The 15,023-nt window shown below is 35.1% G+C and overlaps 1 protein-coding gene across 1 annotated transcript; it reads left to right on the top strand.

Moving 5' to 3' along the window:
- Positions 1–3,469: 3,469 nt before the first annotated feature.
- LOC108343332 (protein BREAST CANCER SUSCEPTIBILITY 2 homolog B-like) lies at positions 3,470–14,819 on the top strand. The gene is made up of 19 exons (XM_017581548.2): positions 3,470–3,772; positions 3,866–3,907; positions 4,157–5,122; positions 5,204–5,328; positions 5,414–5,562; positions 5,831–5,953; positions 6,029–6,226; positions 6,348–6,429; positions 6,517–6,567; positions 6,650–6,725; positions 6,803–6,914; positions 7,124–7,195; positions 12,808–12,997; positions 13,069–13,245; positions 13,443–13,585; positions 13,682–13,744; positions 13,845–14,061; positions 14,362–14,529; positions 14,602–14,819. The coding sequence occupies exons 1-19, from the start codon at positions 3,637–3,639 to the stop codon at positions 14,659–14,661; spliced, it is 3,150 nt and encodes a 1,049-aa protein (XP_017437037.1). The 5' UTR covers positions 3,470–3,636; the 3' UTR covers positions 14,662–14,819.
- Positions 14,820–15,023: the final 204 nt, after the last annotated feature.

The raw sequence follows: 15,023 nt of genomic DNA, 5'->3' as shown, positions 1-15,023 counted from the left end.
TAACCCAAGCATATTTTCCATTTGGTACACCAAAATGCTTAATATTACACTTATTAGAGGTGTGACCATGATTCATACAATAAAAGTAACAAACACTATGCAATTTGATTTTTACAATTATACCTTTTTCAATCCAAACTCTACATGTTATTTTAGTTTGATTTTTCTTATGTTGATGCACATTTTTGTTTTTAAAAGTGTTCTTCCTAACATTAATTTTTACATAGGAAGCAGATTTAGTTGCTTTAGCAAGTAAGTTTTCAAGAATATCTATATCAAACATATGACTCTTACAAGACAAGCATTCAACAGGATTTACAACAACATCAGACTCCTTCAATTCTAGATTATTGATTTTATTTCTTAGAATTCATTCTTCATCTAATGCCTTTTCATACTTGAGTTGTAATTCATAAAATTCACCTTTTAATTTTTCTTGTGGAGCATCCAATATTTCAGACTCATTCAACAGTTCAAGAAAGGTTTTTTACAAGTCAATTTCACTAGTTTCAAAGCTAGAACAACTTACTTGGCTTTCAATGTCACTAGACACAGATTGGCTTCCTCATCTGAGTCGCTTGAACTAGAAGAGCTAGAGTCATTTTCCTCATAAGCAATATATGCTTTATTCTTCTTTAGAAATCTCTTTTCTTCACTTGTTTTGTTTTTGGGACATTCCGCCTTGACATGTCCTCTTTCTCCACATCCATAAAACTTGATGCTAGATGACGATCCTTGATTGTCCTTCTTTTCACCTCTAAATTTGTCTTTACCCTTTGCTCTCATGAACTTAGCAAATCTCTTTATCATGAGACTTATGTGTTCATCATCATCATAATCATCATCTTCCCTCTTCGAGCTTTTTCCTTTGGAGACTTCGATTTTGAAGGCCAAGGTTTTCTTCTTACCTTGGTCTTCTTCTATAGTCAATCTGTTGAGCTCAAGCTCATGTTCGCGGAGCTTTCCAAATAGAATAACCATCAACATTTGGGATAGGTTTTGAGATTTTGAGATGGTGGTCACCTTGGCTTGCCAAGATCCGTCCAAAGACTTTAAGATTTTAACATTCAATTTATCAATATCAAATGTCTTACCCAATCCCGTGGGATGGTTGACGATGTGGGTGAAACACTTTTGCACGTCTACTATTGTTTCTTCAGGTTGCATTCTGAACATTTTGTATTCCTGGATTAATGTGTTCTTTCTAGCTCATTTCACGTCATCTGTACCTTCATGAGTGACTCAAAGAACTTCCCACATTTCCTGCGTTGTCTTACAAACTGAAATTCTATAGAACTCATCAAGCACAACAACAAAAGATATTATAAATCGAGCTTTAATATCAAACTGAGCTCTTCTATTTTTCTCAGCAATCCAATTTAAATAAGGTTTTTCTTGCTCAACACCATCAACAATTCTCATCGGAATAAAAGGACAATTTTCAATTGCTTCCCAAATGCCTCTGGCAACAAACCCCATAAAGATTTGCATTCTGACTTTCCAGAAAGCATAATTGTCACCGATAAAAAGTGGTGGTCTATTGATGGAAGCGCCCTCGACATAAACTTGGTTATGACTAGCCATTTTCGTAAAATTTGAAAAACTATCAAAGTAAGCTCTTATACCAATTGTTAAAATTGGTATCGCGCAGTGGAACGTTTAGAGAGCATGAAAACGATCAGTAACCAAGAGGGGAAGGGTGGATTGGTTCTTTTAAAAAATATGATTTTCTTTCGCAACTTTTATCGAACAATTTATAAGCACAAAGTATAAGGATATAGAAAATCACACAAATGGATTTTTTTCTTGGTTCGAATCAACAGATTTTACGTCTAGTCGTTAATCATATAAGTAGTGATTAACCTTTTCACTATAATTTAGTTTCAAATTACAAACAAAGTAATACAAAGATTAGAAACAGAAAACACCTTCCTTCAACACACGATGGAAAGAAAACCAGCTCAATCAACTTGAAGAGAACCGCTTGGACCTTATACACACTAAACACAAGCTTCTCCTTTTCACAATACTTGATTGAACTTACTTAAACTCAAAGAACTTCCTCATAACTTTTCTGTGCTCTCAAGTAGTTTAGTTTTCCTATTAAAGGTTTAGGAAATGTGTATATATAGGCCAAGGGTCAAAAAAATGAAAAGTATGCTCCCAACTGCTTGTGATAATCAATTACCATAAGTGATAATCGATTATTTGAGGTAGTTGTAGGGTTTTGGAAAACATGATAATCGATTATCCTTAGTGATAATCGATTATTGTCGAACCCTGAACAATATCAAAATTATCAGTGATAATTGATTATTGTCGCGAGTAACTCTTTTTTGTTTGAGCTTGTGATAATTGATTATCCTCTTAAATAATTGATTATTACCATATAGAATCACTAGTTATGAAACTTTTAAGTGGTTTACAAATGCACAAAAGATTCTTATACACAGATTTCTACAATAAATGTTTTTAACATTCATAATATAGATTTTTCAAGTCTTCAAAAATATCGTCATCAAAATCACTTCAAGACATCAATGTTTATCATTGTAACGCTGTCTTTTTAAAAACTAATTTTGCATTAATAAGCAAACGACTTTGGATTATTTTTATCTTACTAATTTTTAGCTATATAGGGAAACATGAATGTAATATACAGCAATCATTGAAATTTACTAAAACTATTAAAAACTGCAAAAATTACTTAAACAATACAAAACTACAAAATTAAAAATTGTTTGTGAAGAGTCCTAAGAGAAAACAATATACATGCTACATGTTCGATGAAATGTCACAATGAACTAAAATAGTGAATTATGCATGTATGAATGATGGAGCACTTCTAAGTACCTAAAACTATCTAAAATATGAATTTGGAACTCATTGAAAACTCAAAGTGCTCAAAATCACAGTCTAAAACCACTTTTACAGATTTGGCAACAAAGTTCAGTTTTGACAGCATATGAACTTCACGATTTAAACTCTCAACTCCTTTGCCCTTACAATTATGACTTAAATACAAAGCTCACAACACAAAAGTCCTTATATAATCTCATGATTTCAGTTCTACACTAAAGTTGTCTCAACCTCTAATGACTTTAGTATATTAAAAAAAAACAATTGAAGCTATTTCAAGATGACATGGCTTTGCTTAAAAAAAATTAATCCAATGTATTAACCTTAATCAAAATCATGTGATTGTGCAATGACTTTTACTACAACACCAAAGTCTTGTCTATTTAAAACAACATTAACTCGATTATAATAAAGTTGTGGTACTCGTATTGATACTGTGCCACATTTGTACAAATTGGTAATTTTCTTAAAGTAAATTCAAAGTTGAACTGCACCACATTGGACAGTGAACAGTAAAAATGTCTTGGGAAGCTAATGTCCAGAGGTCCATTTAGGGGAAAACTTAAAAAAGAAAATTATTTATATACAAAATACAATATTTGATGCCATCATGGCCGTCAAAGTGAAATTGTTCTTAAACACTTTGTATTTCCCTCCATTGCTTCAGCTTAGAACGCAGCCATTCCCGCCATCCCCGAATTTCTCCCAAACAAACAAAAACCCTACCAACGAGTTTTCCTTTTCCCCAAAATTCGAATCAAACCAGAACCCTAAACAATGTGTTCATGGCAAATCCTCTCCCACTCTCCAAACAATTTCCACTGGCAAATCACCGAACACGTTTCCCATGCTTCTCCCACTCCCCTCCCCTCTCCCATTCCCCTCCCTTCCATGGCCGATCTTCTTCTCCAAGGTTCCAATTCTCAATTCAATCCAACATTTTCAATTTTCTTTTACCTTTTCTTTTTGACATTAATAATTTTCTTCCATCGATTCTTTTTCGCAGGCTCACCGGCCCTTCTTCCTTCCCACGACGCCGGTGCGCGAGGTATTTGCTATGCCTGTACAATCTAAACCAGTGAATATATTAATTATTCAACAAAAAATGTTGTTCTTTTTATTTTTTAGCGGGTAGATGAGCGTCTTGGTTCTGAATGTGTAGACTGGTATCAATGATTTAATCATTCAAACAACCCTGATTTTGTGTCTGAAAATATAAAAAGTGCAACACATTCAAGCATCATAATGGTTATGTCTCTTGTTTTTAGTATATTAAACCCTGATTGCTAAATTGCAGGTGAAGAGCGTGCAATAGATGAAACTCTCAGCTTCTCGAATTCGCTTTTTACGACAGGCTCTGGGAAAAAAGTGACCATATCTTCTAGAGGTCTGGTTAGAGCAAAGACATTGCTGGATACCATTGATATTAATATCCAAAGTACAAGTAAATTGTTTGCATTTGGCGAAACAGCCGGAAAGCAACAACTACAAGTATATGAAGAATCACCTGAATCGAAGCTGCATACAGTTATCAACAGTCCTTCTGTTGGGGTTCTTCATGCATTAGATAATGGTTTTGAGGAAAGGAATTCATTCAAGCAAGCTCCGATTAAATTTCGCACTGCAGGTGGAAGATCTATATCCATTTCGAGTGGCGCGCTGCGGCGAGCTCGGAGCCTTCTCGGTGATTCGGATGTGGGGGATTTGTTTGAAGGAGGGAATGCCGGTGATTCAGTGTTCTCATTTCCTTTGAAGCGACAAACTGACGCAGCTGCTCCTAGTGATTATAGTACTCCTGTGGTTCACGGGATGGCATCAGATAGCAATTTTAAGACGAAGAGTTTTACTTTCCCCATGAAGTCTTCTAGGCAAAGAGGATTGCCAACCAAGTTTCCTTGTGAAGGTGATGGGATTAACTTGACCAAGAAGTTTGATGCTGTTGGGGAAGAGAGTGATTGCGGCAGGAAAAGTACAGATGCTTGTGGACAGAAGTCTTTGTATGGCAGGAGCCAAACACCAAATTCACTAGTATATGATTCTTCATTGAATTGTTTTTCTTCAAAAGTAGATACACTGGGTGGGGCAACACGCAGGGCATTGGCTGATCTTTCAAATACCATTAACACGGATACAGCAAACAATAGGCAAGCTGCTAGTGGAAAACGGAGACTAGGGTTGTCTGTAACTGTTTCTCCCTTTAAAAAGCCACGCAGTTCCAACTCTCCTGCTCCTTTAGAGGAGGATGTTGGAAAATCTCCTCATGGTAAACATAGGCTAATAATCTTTAGTGAATTTCTTCAATTTTTGTGAGTTGCTATAGCTATTTCTGGTATTTGATCTTCAGATTTGTCTCAATTGTCCTCTGATATCTCGGAATGCAAAGGAGAGGTTTCTACCCGATATCCATTTCACTATCCAAGGGTGTACATCAAGGATTATTTTGTTGGGCGTCCAATGGAAAAGAGAGCGGTGAGTGTAATCTTTATATTTCTGCTAGGACTTAATGATCTTGGCACTTGCAACACTTTATGCACTGAATGAATTTTATTTTCAGTGTTTTCCCAACCTGAGTAGACAGGTGACATCAGTTAATGCGGAAAAGTACGTGTTTCATAAAGGATCTGGTGATAATGGTATAGGAGCAGAGGCTTTTGTTCATCTATTGGCTCTCCATGGAGCTTCCATGCATTTTGCAACTAAAGAGTAAATTGCTTCTACCCTGAACTTTTTGCAACTAAGGTTACGTCAGTTAGCTATTGTATTGAATTTTGCCAGAAGGTTACTGCAAGTTAGTATATTCAATTGTTATCTGGATGGCATGGAAATACATTATCGAGTTAAAGCTCTTTCGTGGTTAAATTTTATTATGTAGGGGAGTTTGGTACATAAGGTTTTATTTCTGTTTTTCAAAGGTAGTGTTACTCAAACAATCCTTTCATCTTAGTTTTACACTTCCATTGCACATTGCTAGGTGGGTCACAAATCATTACAAGTGGATTGTCTGGAAATTGGCATGCTATGAGAGATACTACCCAGCTAGTTCAGCTGGAAATTTTTTGACTGTATCGAATGTGCTTGAGGAACTGAAGTACAGGCACGTGACTGCTCTAAAGCAACATACTTTGTGTTTATAAAATCGATAGAACTTATGATGATATTTGGTTTGTAGATATGAAAGAGAAGTGAATCATGGCCACCGGTCTACCATCAAGAAAATTCTCGAAGGGGATGCATTGTCTTCATCAATGATGATTCTATGCATTTCAAGTATTCACTCTAGTTATATAGAAGAAAGTGGGACTTGTTTTGACACAAAATCTGGGGCTCAGAAAACAAAAGCAGTGAAAATTGAACTAACTGATGGATGGTGTGAATGTCAGCTCCTTCACTGTCTGATTGCAATATATATATATATATATATATATATATATATATATATATATATATATATGAAGGTCCCTGAGATACATAGTGATTTTCCCTTGCAGGTATTCAATGAATGCTATTTTAGATGTTCCATTGTCAAAGCAACAAGCTGCTGGAAGATTGTTCGTGGGACAGAAGCTCCGAGTAATGTGTTGTCTGTATTTGCTGTTTATCTTACCTTCCTTGATTATGCCACTTTGATAATGTTGAATTCTGTTTACATATATGCAGCTCTCAGGAGCAGGATTATGCGGCTGGAATGGGCCAGTTTCACCCCTTGAGGTTTTTTACAGCTTAGGAATATAATTGAGTAATAAATGTGTATCCTGTCAGATGTTTTATGAAGAATCTGTTCTAATTTCAGGTGTCATCAACAGTTAGTTTATTGCTGCACATAAATGGAACGTATAGAGCTCACTGGGCAGAACGGTTAGGATTCTGTAAGCATCTTTTATTATGTTGATGTTAATGTTGTCAATTTTGCAGAAAATTTTTATTTTTTTAAGCTGATTGGCAGGTAAGGTTGCCGGTCCTCCTTTGGCTTTTAAATGCATAAAAGGAAATGGTGGTCTAATACCGCAAACGTTGGCTGGAATTACTCGCATATATCCCATTCTTTACAAGGAAAGGTAACATCTAATGAAGTATGTCCTAAAATTTCACTTGAAATATTCACAGTAAATTACTTTTTAAAAATGTACTCTAATTATGTAATTTAAAATGTATTCTTTGGAAGCATGTCCTACAATATCACTTGAAATATGTGCAGTAAATTGGATTTTCAGATATGTACTTTAATAATGTAATGAAAAATGTTGATAATTGTTTTACTCATTAGGTTAAGCAGTGGACGGTCTGTTGTCATGTCAGAGAAGATGGAGAATAAAATGACAGAGTTGTACAATCAGAGGTAACTTCTTAGACTATCCATCTATATCTATTTTTATTTGTAAGAAACACAGTAGCAGCTCCTCACAGGGAGAATACTCACAATCACAATAACTGAAATTATTCTTATACTGCCTAAGTTATTAACAGGAAAAACCTCTTTCATGTAAAATCCCTTCTCAGCAACTAACTTGCTGAACATGCCTGCAGACTCCAATTACTCTTTTTTCTAGTGTGTTCTTTTCTCCCTCCTCACACAACATTTCAGCTCCTTTAGCCTACTGTCAGTTGGCCTTGTGCGTCTGGTCAATATCTTTAATTCTTAATATTCATCCTGTTATAATCCTGTAAATATAGTAGCGTTGGATATTAAGATTAATTATTAGGTTGGTTCCGTATTTATGTTATTTTCCTAAAAGGGGGTAATTGAATATTATGATAATATGTCCTCAATATTTTGTAGTTATGGTTTTCTCTTATAAATTCTATAAAAGGAAGAGTTATATGGATGTTGTTTCAAATGCAGACCCCACTGTATGTATTTACCAATTTACAAAATCAAATACTATAAATTCTTACATAACAATCAAGAATCAATGATCCTTCTTTCTTAGAATCTGTATTGTAACAAGTAATGACTAACAAATCTACAATAGTTAATTACTAATTACATTATAACATTCTCTCTCAAGTGGGAACATATGTTATGTGCACCAATATTGTTGCTAAGGTGCTTAACCCGAGGGCCTCTAGGGACTTGGTGGACGTATCAGCCAACTGGTCATTGTTGAAGTGTACTAGAGACCGGGTTTGGTTCTTTCATGGAAGACTGGGTTTATGTAATGTGAAGTGCAACTTGATTGTTACCAAAAAATAAGCTTCTTTCCATGGATGTCCCCAAATTTTAGCTGTTGTAGTTGTAACACCCCAAAACTAGTGTCACATCTCCCCTAAAACGTAACCAGTTAATCGTCTACTAAAATGTTGTTCAACAAATCGTCTAACTAGGAGTTACAATGTATCGTCTAACAATTGTATTTTAGATCATCACACAGAAAATTTAACATACACATATAATACTTTTTCTTTCCTCTAATCATATTAAAATTAAATTTTTTCCATAAGAGAAACATTTACAAACTATACAAAGGTTTTCCTCAGAATTAAAACATCAGTTACATATGTATACAAAAACTTTTGTATAGTAGGGTAACCACTGCTCTAGCCTACCGCTACACATCTTTGTCACTTGCTATATCATTTGCTAGTATGCAACAACACGGTCATAGCAGAAAACACCACAAAAACACTAATAAAAACACCAATAAAAGGGTAAGCTAACTTTAAAAGTAACATGTATATGTATATCAGCGCATAAAAAATTACATATTCATATCATCTAGCAAGCACACATATTACCATGCATACATGTAAACCCTCATATCATGCATTTACTCCAAGAATTTGACTCATTGTCGAATGATTAAGAGTATGGATATTGAAATAGAGATTATGCACTTGTCAAAATGACATCTCGGATTAGACTTTGTGGGTAATGACTTTCCCAAAGGTGTCTCCCCACCCATTGTCATATGACAAGGTAATCTCTGCAATTCGATTGAAGACACGACCTAGGTGTAGATACAATTGCCTCCTCTTCAAACCATGTAGAAACCTCCTTCGACTCTAACAACTTAACTATCTTTCTTTACTTGATGCTAGATAACTAGCAGAGTTAGAATAAGCTCCACTCTGTCTCCATCCCATACTCTTTCAACACACTACTACATAGTCATTCCCTCCCTGGGAACACTATCTTGCACATACATCATATGCAACCATCATTTAATCAACAAAGTAGATTTAAACCACCATCCATGCTCTGCAACAACTTATCATACATATAGATGATACATATATACATACAAACATTGAATCACCACCTGTGATTCCTTTGGGTCACGTACCTAAACTTCTCCCATAATTTCCAGCCTTAGCCTTGACACTACTAGCCACTCATATATATATATATATATATATATATATATATATATATATCCACAACAGATTTAGGCCTCTAGTCATTGCTTTACTTAGCCCTTTCAACTCCCTTTATCTTCAACATTCAAAGCAGAGTTTCAAGCAAAAGAGAACGGCACCAAGTTCTCAAACAAAGTCTAAAATTGTCAACAAAGAGGGTATCATTGCACCAAGTTCTCAGACAAAGTCCAAAACTATCATCAGAGAGAGTATCATCTAGCATATACCATCCTCATTGTATGATTCATACACTCCTAAACCTTTGAGTTCTCTTGAAAAACATTTCATTCTTAAAACTGATAACACTCTTTAAGTGATTCACACCCCTAGAAAACACCTCAAACAAACTTCTTCAACAACGAAACTCACTGTATGAGATATTTCCTAATGCCTTAAACATTCACGGTAAAATTGTCAACAAAGAGGGTATCATTGCACCAAGTTCTCAGACAAAGTCCAAAACTATCATCAGAGAGAGTATCATCTAGCATATACCATCCTCATTGTATGATTCATACACTCCTAAACCTTTGAGTTCTCTTGAAAAACATTTCATTCTTAAAACTGATAACACTCTTTAAGTGATTCACACCCCTAGAAAACACCTCAAACAAACTTCTTCAACAACGAAACTCACTGTATGAGATATTTCCTAATGCCTTAAACATTCACGGTAAAATATGTCTTCACCCATGGGTTGAAGAATCACCCAATGAAACCAATATCAAGCAAGTATCTCGTCTGACCATTGATTTGCCCAGTGTTAATAATCGTTTGATGAGTACTTCATCAAGCAAATACCTCACTTGACTATTTTTGGCCCAGCAATCGTTTACTCACTCTTAACAACTAATTTGTGTATCAATTTGACATTATTGACTGACAAAATACCTTAGCCAAGTAATCTCAAACTATCACACTTACCCCACTGTTTTGGACTTGTCTACGTCATTTTGGTTATTCTTAAATACACCAATTAACTCCATTGTTGTACTTAAGAACATCACAATCTAGTATTTCCCTCAAAACCCTCCATCACAATAGGTTTTGATTGAAACCACCCAGAGCACACCTCTGTCACCACTAGGGATGGCAACGGGTCGGGTCGGGCACTGGTAGTGCCTACCTGCAACCCGACCTGCCGGATAAAATCGTACCCGCTACCCGACCCGCTACCTGCTGGGTACGCTTTTAAAAAATACCCACGGGTATTTTAAAACCCGTGGATACCCGCAAAAAATAAAAGAAAGATATTTAATACATTTTAAAAATAAAATTTAAATAAAATTACAAAAAAAGATATATAGTATAATATAAATTAAATTAAATGTAAATTAAAATTTAATTTTAATTAAATTTAAACTAATAAAATATAATTTTATTTTATTTTTAATTAAATTTAATTAAAAAATATATAAATTAGTTTTTTTTAATTTTTTACGGGTAACGGGTACCCGCGGGGTGGGTAGTATACTACCCGTACTCGACCCGTTTAGAAGTGGGTATTAAAATACCCGCTACCCGTTATCCGCGGATAGTTACTATCCGCCGCGGATTTTACCCGCGGATACCCGTGCCTGCGGGTAAAATTGCCATCCCTAATCACCACTGATCAACAAGAAATAATATCACACTATGATATTCAAGCATACAACAACGTGCATTATCACCAATGCATCATAACAAAAATGAACACAATCATTCAGATGACAGGAAGTCTCATATCATCACACCACACATAAATCATTCTCAAATGACAAAAAGACAACATTAGCTTCCCTTATTTGGTCTAGATTGCTTCTATGTGTTTAACACAACTAGCCACTAGCACAATACTCCGCTGTTCACTCTACATAGAGAAAACATTCATATCAGGGATCTAAACACACCAATAAGACCTCTTACATGCAGAGACTCGTTCTAACCCCAAGAAAACAACATGCAAGCATGATCCACCCACATGCAAGCATCAGACAAAGCTAACTAAGCAGAAAAGGTTAAAGTTGACTTACCCTTGATCAACTTCTAATTGGTTTTGTAGAAATCTCTTCTCACAATGAACACAAAATTACTCTTTGATCTCAAATCAAAATGAGTAGATCACCACAACTTTTGGAGAGAAGCAAGAGAGACACAGAGAATAGGATTTTAGAGAGATGCAAAACGCTTAAAAATGTAACTCGTGACTATTTTTTCTTCCTTCAATTAGGTTAAGCTAGAATTTTTGAAACACAATTAAGTTACATGTATTAAGCACTTTAACCTCCTCACAAACACTTGTCTAGTGTTTTTGACTCGCAACTCCATTATCACATACACATATGTCAGCAAAAACACATTTGCTCCCACTTTCATGCATCACCTGCTTAGTGTGACAACTTAGCGTGACAACATAGCACATACAGATCCTATTGTCTGATCAGTGTAAAATGCACCTATTGTCTTCTCTATATATTTTACACATTGTCTACCCTGATCAAAGTACACTTATTGTTTGACCCATGCAATTTACACTATTGTCTAACTCTTTATCTACTACACTTGATCTCATATCGTCTACTTGTTTGCTTGGTTCACCCACATTTACCTTGTCTAGCCTTTGTAACATCGCATTGTCTACCCTATGCATGTGCACATGTTTACTATGTGTAATTGCACCTAGCACATATTGTTATCTTTTTGGGTCTTTCAATGGCTCTCTAACTCAGAAGAAGCTTGATATTGGGATCTATAGTAGTATCACAAGGGTGACAATCAAGCATGCCAATGTCTGGTGCATTCTTATGTTGATTAATAACAATGCTAGAAGAAGATCGGGAAAGTTCAATGCCTAAAACATATTTGAGAGGACCTAGATCTTTGGTATGAAATTGCTGTGAAATGTGCTCTTTGAGGAGCTGAATCCTAGTCTCATCATCACTAGTGATGACATTGTCAGCAACATACGAAAGTTTGCACAAGGTGGTAGTGAATAAGTTTACTATGTCAGCTCATTTCTAGCTTTGGCTCATCCGGGGAGCTTGTTGAAATAAATTTAAAATAGTTTATGGACATATAAGCTTTCCTTAATACTTGCATAAGTGCTCATGTCATAAAGATAAGTCCAAATAAGCTATAAATAAGCACATCTAAAAGATCCCTCTATGGAATATTTTTTCCTTCTGTTTACCTCATGATATGGGAATTAGTTATTTACGGTGGATAAGTCATGAAACAACTGGACTTCTATTAACTAAATAGGAGAAAAGGGTTTCGTTAATTGCTATTGAACTGTTCATATGCATTGATTCAGAAATATTAAACAAGAATTATGATAGTTTGATGGCTACAGATGCACTTTTTGGTCAACAGGACCCAACTTAACTATCTTAATATTTCAATTTTTGTTGCCTCAGTAAATTTCAATTTGTTTAGCTTCACAATGGAGTTCATAAAAATAAAATAAAGCAGGAAATTTTGTATCATGATCCGAAAGTTGTGTGAATTGGGAAGCCATAAAAGATATAAGGTGCTTACTATACTAATGCAATTGTTAATTTTACAGCCATAATTGAATTTTGTTTTTGTGCAATAACTGGTCACCTATGTGGACAGACGCTCTGCTGTTGTAGATGGCATCATTTCTGAGTATCAGAAGGAAAGTTCGTACATTAATTATGACAGTGATAGCGAAGGTGCTAAGATTTATAACATGCTCGAGACAGCGGAAGAACCTGAATTCCTAATGGCAGATATGAGTGCAGAGCAGCTTAGTTCTTTTGCTGCGTATAAGGCCAAACTAAATGTAAGGTTATGTTTCCTATCTTCGTAGAAGTCTATACGCAGAGAGATATTTAGGATTTCATCTGTCTTCAGGCAATCAGACAGTCAGAAAAGGAAAAATCAATAGAAAAAGCTTTGAAAGATGCTGGCTTGGGACATAGAGAAGTCACGCCATTTATGAAGTTACGAGTAGTTGGATTAACTTATAAAACTCGACAAGACAAACCTAAAGAAGGCATAGTAACAATCTGGAATCCCACTGAGAAGCAGGTGAGGTTGGTGAGCAAAATTGCAAGGATTAGCCGTATCTTCATTGTCTTGATAGTTAGTCAATAATTTTGTGGTTTTAGCTTTGCATGCCTAGCTATTGTTGATACTTTTCCTTTCTATTAGTCTATTTCCTTATTGTAACTACTATTTTGTGGAGGTAAATTGATTTCACACTATTTTGTGTAACTTATTTACAGCGTCTGGAGTTGGTGGAAGGAGGAGCATATTCCATTGCAGGACTCATGCCATCAAGTTCTGTTTTTGATATCCTTCACTTGCATGCTAGAGGGTCTAGTACCAAATGGTGGCCTTTATCTTCTAATGCAAGAGAACAGTTTAGGTATCTAACAATCATAACAAGGAGAGAAAAAAGAATTTTTGCTTGGCTATATTCTGGGTAGGTCACGTTCTGAATCCTTATGTTTTTCATTTGTAGGCCATTTTTTCGTGGTAGAAAATCGACCCCGTTATCAAGTTTGGGTGACATCCCTGTTTCCAAGTATGTTGATGCTCTAGTCTGTTTACATGTATTTTCAGTTGTCTGATTAAGAACATATAGCACGCTAATATTTGATGTTGTCTTGTAATTATTTACACAGCGAGTTTGACATTGCTGCATATATTGTGCATGTGGGAGGAGTTTATACATCAAATCAGCATCAGAAGCAATGGGTTTTTGTGACGGATGGATCCATCATGAATGGTTTACAGTCAGAAAAGTTAATCAACTCCTTGCTTGCTATCTGCTTTTGCTCTCCGTTGATTGATCATGATTCATCATTTCCATTAATCAGCTGCAACCTTGCAGGATCTACGGTATTTACAATGCATTATCTTATTAGTGTCGTTTTTTATTTTATCTTTATGCATATGGTTAGTATTTATTTCCACTAATTATCTTTAAACTCGTTACTAATATCACTTTAGCTTTTATAACAACAGAAATATGTTATCTCATTATTCTGGGCATATTGTTGCATTTTAACATATAGGTTCAGATAAGGTTTTAGTGAACCAACAACTTTTACCACAAATAGAATGCCAACGTCACATGTTCAAGTTGTCTAGTTTGCAAACGTTTTATGTTGGATGAAGTTGTATGTTGATTACATGCAGGTTGGTTTTTGTAATCTTATAAAAAAGGAAAAGGACCATACAAACAACATCTGGGTTGCCGATGCTAACGAAAACTCTGCTTATTATTTGAATTTTGATTCCTCAAACTGTTCTCACCTCAGAAATGCTGCCAGCTCCATCAGAAGATGGGCAGACAATTCTAGTTTGGTATGATTCATGGAACCCTACCATATCCAAATTTGTTTATACAATACAATGACACTTTTGTCTTTTCTGCAGATAATAGAGAAACTGAAGGAAAAGGTGTTGTATGTGGTTGGTGATGATTGTAAAGCATAGGGAAAACAACAAATGTTCCTATTTTGCTCTATTGTCTGACATTCACATCACGTAGTTAAAGGTTAACCTGATCTTTTAGTTTCTTTTCTTACCAATTATGATTATGTTTTGTAATTAAAATTAAAATAATCCTAGAATGAGTAAATTTTTTCAAACTATACACTCTTTGATGTAGGATGGACTAAATAAGGAAAGTGTTAAATACTATGTGGAGATAGAATTTGAGGGAGAATAAAATCTAAACATGAAAATGTGAAGTAAGAACCAATATACATGTTAGTATTTGAATATGTAATTTAATTCAGTGGGGTAATGATTTTTATAAAATATTAGATTTAAAAATAAGTTTTTTTTTTATTTTG

This window comes from Vigna angularis, chromosome 6 (genome assembly GCF_016808095.1).
Source record: "Vigna angularis cultivar LongXiaoDou No.4 chromosome 6, ASM1680809v1, whole genome shotgun sequence".
In the NCBI taxonomy this organism is placed as follows: Eukaryota; Viridiplantae; Streptophyta; class Magnoliopsida; order Fabales; family Fabaceae; genus Vigna; species Vigna angularis.
The sequence above is the reverse complement of the archived record's forward strand: the minus strand, read 5'-3'. Positions and strand labels throughout refer to the sequence as shown.

Coding starts and splice junctions, on each gene's coding strand:
- LOC108343332 (XM_017581548.2), top strand. CDS start 3,637: ATGTGTTCATGGCAAATCCTCTCCCACTCTCCAAACAATTTCCACTGG. Junction 3,773..3,865: donor GGCCGATCTTCTTCTCCAAG/GTTCCAATTCTC, acceptor TCTTTTTCGCAG/GCTCACCGGCCCTTCTTCCT. Junction 5,329..5,413: donor GTCCAATGGAAAAGAGAGCG/GTGAGTGTAATC, acceptor TTTTATTTTCAG/TGTTTTCCCAACCTGAGTAG.